At 35.9% G+C, this 5,479-nt stretch overlaps 1 protein-coding gene across 1 annotated transcript; it reads right to left on the reverse strand.

Moving 5' to 3' along the window:
* Positions 1-2,630: 2,630 nt before the first annotated feature.
* Positions 2,631-5,220, reverse strand: LOC139875972 (probable CoA ligase CCL7). The gene is made up of 6 exons (XM_071863268.1): positions 4,250-5,220; positions 3,650-3,839; positions 3,404-3,549; positions 3,110-3,177; positions 2,864-2,966; positions 2,631-2,744 (listed from the first exon to the last, which is right to left on the reverse strand). Exons 1-6 carry the CDS (start codon positions 5,186-5,188, stop codon positions 2,631-2,633), a joined length of 1,560 nt encoding a protein of 519 aa, XP_071719369.1. The 5' UTR covers positions 5,189-5,220.
* Positions 5,221-5,479: the final 259 nt, after the last annotated feature.

Genomic DNA, 5,479 nt, shown 5'->3' on the forward strand with positions numbered 1-5,479 from the left:
CAATGTTCAGTTAAATGTTTACCACGGTGGGGAGCTCAGCGAGGATTGAAAATCGTATTCCAACTCGCAATGTACTCCGTTCAAGTCCCTCGACGTTAACGGGTGGGACACAGGGCGTTTGTTCAACTACATACGAGAGCATGTCGACTTCGAGGCCTCGAATTTTATGTACATTGTTTCAGAAACTCAAACCTTTGAGTTTCTCACGACTGAACAAGAATGTGAAGAACTAGTCGGGAAAGCAAAACTCAACGACGAGTCTATCGACTTGTATTGTATCCACATATGGTCCCGAGAATTCATCCGGCGCCCACGTCCTCACTACCCGCACGACGAGAGTGATGAGGGATACAATAGTCCTAAAACCCCGTGAAAGGCTCGATCGGACGAGTTAATTTTTAGGACTTGTAAATGTTTTTATTTTTAATTTTAGGTTGGTAATGTTTTTCTTTTTTTTTAGGAATCGTAATGTTTTTTTTTTTAATTTTTAGGAATTGTAATGTTTTTTTATTTTCTTAGGAAATGTAATTTTTTTTTAATGAAAGTTATTTTTATTAATTTATGTTATATTTAAAATCATAAAAATAATAATTAAAATATAAACTGACATGTCCAACTGACATAGGTCACCACTCCTCACTTTTTCTGACTCAACAAGTTAGGCCTGACATGACAACTGACATCAGTCAGGCTAGTCAACTTTTAAAAGAACTAATGATAAATGGATAAGAATTTTTTTCCTTTTAGACTCTTTGGAGATGATGGATACTTTTACTTAGACATACACACTTTAATCAAGTTATTCATGATCGTTTCAACCCTTTTTATGGCTACCTCATGATACACTGCTAATAAGGTTTGAGCCTAAACTTCTTGTAAGAGCACCCTGACCGCTATGGTTATATACATCAGCATACATAGTTTTACTACATAATTTAGTCGAATCGAGTAAAGTATAAAGTATGATCGAGCTTGAATCTGAAAATGAAAACTCTAAGCGAGTACGAGTCAGTCTTCAAGCTTTGAGTTTGGATGCGAGTCAAGCTCATGGTTTGAGATCGCCTTAAGTTCACTATTAATAGTCTTTAGATAAACTAGAACACACTAAAATAATTACAATTTTTGTGTCTTAGATCCGTCCGGTTAATTTTAAGGGCTCCGTTCAATAAGCAAAATTGAGCTCTTTCTTTACGAAAGTTTTTCATTATTTATATAAGAATAAGATCAATAATACCAAAAAATGTGATATTTAGAGCATAAATTAATTTCAGGCATGATTTAAAATTCATGGAAATTTGATTTTACCATTTTCATGGCGTTTCAATTATATTTTATTTTTTAAATTTTTTTTCCTACTTATTGGCCGGAGGTCCACTCGGAAGCAATCTCTCTATTAGTCAAATAGAGGGAGGGATGACTTTCTCTACTTTTGAGAGTGTTTTCACTCTGGGTGGAGAAATCACTTGTCTTTATTCTCGGATAGGAGAATGATTGTCTACATCACACCTCCTCCATACACCACTTATGTGGTATTGGGTTTTGTTGTTGTTGTTGTTGTTATTGTTGTTTAAACATTATAAATAAATGGGCCATAGAATATATTTTGAGTTATATCTTTGAGCCCATTTAAATTTCGAGTAATGTGCAATTGCACATTTTGCACGCCTCAAAATCTGCATAGATTTATAGAAAAACCATATACTCGTTTGTATATATGATCATATTTTGTTTAAGTAGTACAATGGTTACTCTGTTCATACCATAAACAATATAAACTAGACAACTAAAACATACCAACATATGGTGCTGCAACTGTCGTTGTTTGTCCCCTAAACACATTTGAACCCTTCTTAAATGCATTCGAATTCTGCATCTAGTGCACTTGTGGCCTCTTCTAGTAACATGATCTCGGCTTCCTTAAAAAGGCTCGTGCGATTGCCGCACAATGCTTTTGCCCCCCCGAGAGTTGCACTTCTCGTTCGCCCACAAATGCTTTGTATCCGTCCGGTAAGACGGATATAAACTTGTGAGTGTTTGCGAGGATAGTGGCTTCGGTGATCTATGCCTCAGTTGCAAACTCGTGTCCGTACGCTATGTTTTCGTAGATTGCGGCTGCAAAACCGCACAGTTATTGTGGAACAATGGCGATATGGCGGTAAAAGTGAGTTTAGGTTGTATACCAAATGACAAATGCAACAACGCAAAAGTAGCAACATCTGGCTGCCACCATACCTCGTTTATACTAGAGGATGATGGTTAAATTGTCAAAGTTGGAGGCTTGTTGTTGGAGCTAGGCAAGGATCAGTCATACTTTGCTACATAATTGTGGGCACCAACTATAACTTGTTGCCATAACAAACATGTGCTCTTTTAACTCACCATGCTTCTAGATTCAACATGAAGTTACAAATTTTGATACAAAAATTGTACAAATCACAGTGGGACTATAAGACATATCCAACTATTCCTCCAGGGTTTTACATGAACGATCAAGCCGATCATTTAACATGATGGTTACATAACATATGTGGCTGTTCCCATAGATTTCTGAAGCTTATTATTTCACCATTAATGATTAGAGATGCAATAATAATAATAATGTCATATGAGTACTTATGACATTGTAATCTTCAGAGTTTAGATTGACCTTTCTGCCCAAGTTCCCTCCTTAAAATCTTTCCTGCAGCTGATTTTGGAATCATGTCAATAAATGCTACCTTTCTTATTCTCTTAAACGGTGCAACCTGACAAAATAAGGAAGAGGACTTACATATATATACAATTACAATTCAAATATAAAAGATATACTTTTTTTTCCTATGTTCATTAGCAACCTAGTTCGTATTTTATGTAGTTTTTGTACCTGTTTGGCGATAAAATCTTGAACCTGTTTGCCAGTAAGTAAGCTCCCAGGTTTACGTACAACATACGCCATTGGAATTTCACCAGCTTCATCATCAGGATATCTGAAAAATCAAATATATATGATTTTTTTTTACCTGTTTGGTGATAATGTAGACAGGTATACGATGTTTTATGTTTTGCTATATAATGATTTTTTTTTTTTTTTTTTTTTTTTTTTTAAGAAAAAACCAGGTAAAGAACTAACGGGATGACTGCAGCATCCATGATTTCAGGGTGAGTAACTAGGAGACCTTCAAGTTCTGCAGGTGCCACCTGAAGAAGAAGTTACAAATTTAAATGATATTATTTTTATGCAATGTTTATTTTGTTATTATTAGACTAACCTTCCAGATTGTTTTTTCTTAAGCAATAAACATTTATGAGAAAGATGATAGTTTGACTTAAGGTCACACTTTCGACCCATTTACATATGAAATGGGTCAATCTAGAGCTCAAACAAGTTAAATCAAGAAAATTAAAATAACCAAGATGAAATCACCTGATATCCTTTATACTTTATGAGCTCTTTCAATCGATCTACAACATATATTCGTCCTTCATCATCAAAATAACCAAGATCACCTGTGTGCAACCAACCTTGCTTGTCTATGGTCTGCTCTGTGGCTTCTTTATTATTATAATATTCTGTATGCACATACAAAGCATATCAAATAATTGTCATTCATACATTCTTTGATTAATAGAGTCGAACGTACAAAATAAATGATGATAATCAAAAAATTACCTTTCATCAAATTTGGACCACGAAGCCATATTTCCCCCAGTTGATTTGGGGGAAGAGGCTTTAATGTTTCTATATGTATAATTTTAGATTCCATTCCAGGACAAAGTGATCCAGATGAACCTGAATGGCGAGATCCTACCCTTGTATTCTCAATCGAAATAATTCCACCTGTTTCTGTCATCCCATACCCCTATCAAAATATAATACATATTACATATACATATTTTAAGCAAATAAAACTATATTGTAAGGTTTCAATGTTTATTCAAGAGACAATTACAGCAGATTGTTGATCAATGTTCAATTTTTTGCGTCATTAGTAATCAATATTTTATGCTAATCATGATTAAGAAAGACATATTCCCTCTAAACGAATCTCATTGAGCCGCAATATAGATAATGTTGCCTAACTTTAGCACCAAGCTCCTTATATATAGCAGCAACCACCTAGCAGTACTATTTTTCATCTGTTAGACTAACACAATCACACAAATTTGTTCCTAAACAATTTGCCACCTCATATCAATCAATCAATACAACTAAATATATATTTCGCATCATCGTATGTGCGTATTACAAGTAATAATTCAAATGATTAACCTGAAAGATCTTAGCTTGTGGAAAAACTTTAGCACATTCATCCATAACATCTTTCCCTAATGGTGCAGCACCCGATCCAATCTCAACCAACGACCGCGTATCGTACCTTCCCACACTCTCCTTCGCCTTCACCAACGCTACAACAACAGGCGGCGCAGTATAAAGATGCGTCACCTTAAACCTCTCAATCGCAACCAACGCTTTTTCAATCTCAAACCTCTCCATCACAACAGTCGCGTTACCTCTCTGCAACTGCGAATACGTGAACGTTATCAATCCCATTACATGAAACAATGGCACCACACACAAAAACACACTCCTTCCTTCATTGTAAAACTCCTGATCCGCCGTCACCATTAACGACGTCGCAATTATACTCTTGTGAGTCAACACAACTCCTTTACTTAATCCAGTTGTACCGGAGGAATACAGTATTGCTGCGACGTCGTTTTGCGATACCGATTCCGTTAAGTGCGATAGTTCAGTTACATTTCTAGGTTTTGTTACAAGATCGTTTAAATTAATGACAGGTAAATTGAATCCGTTAACTTTTGAACGTAACTGGTCAACTGTAATGATTAATTTAGGTTTCGAATCGGCGATTTGGTGAGTGAGTTCGGCGACGGTGTAGAGCGGATTGGCGGTTGTTGCGACGGCGCCGATGGAGGTGACGGCGAAGAAGGCGATAGGGAAGAGGATGGAGTTTGGAGAGAAGATGAAAACGACGTCGTTTTTTGTGATGTTGAATTGGTAATGTAGAGTGTGTGCGAAATGTGTGATTGAATTTTTGAGTTGAGTGAAAGTTAGGGTTTGATTTGATTTGGGGTCAATTAAGGCGGGAAAATTGGAATGAGTGCGAAGATCACGGAAGAGGAAATTGACGATTGAAGTTGTGGGGGATTTTGGGAGGGAAATTGGTGGGCGTGGTGACATGTACATTCCGGTGTTTGGGTTGTAGGAGTTTGCAGATTTTTGTGGTTTAGCCATTTTTTTTTTTTTTTTTGTTGATGATGAAGAAGATGAATGTGTGTTGTTGTTCACTTTATACGAGGTAATACGAGTATTATTTAATTTTATATTTTTAGTTTTTTATTACACACAAGATTCTTCTTTTCATTTTTAATGTTTGGATTTATTTCATGTTTTGTTTTATTACCAGCCATGACAATGATGATAGAAGTCTACAAGATGAGCGGCCAAGAAAAGAAATGCACGAATGTTGCATTTTGT

Source organism: Rutidosis leptorrhynchoides, chromosome 11 (genome assembly GCF_046630445.1).
Source record: "Rutidosis leptorrhynchoides isolate AG116_Rl617_1_P2 chromosome 11, CSIRO_AGI_Rlap_v1, whole genome shotgun sequence".
In the NCBI taxonomy this organism is placed as follows: Eukaryota; Viridiplantae; Streptophyta; class Magnoliopsida; order Asterales; family Asteraceae; genus Rutidosis; species Rutidosis leptorrhynchoides.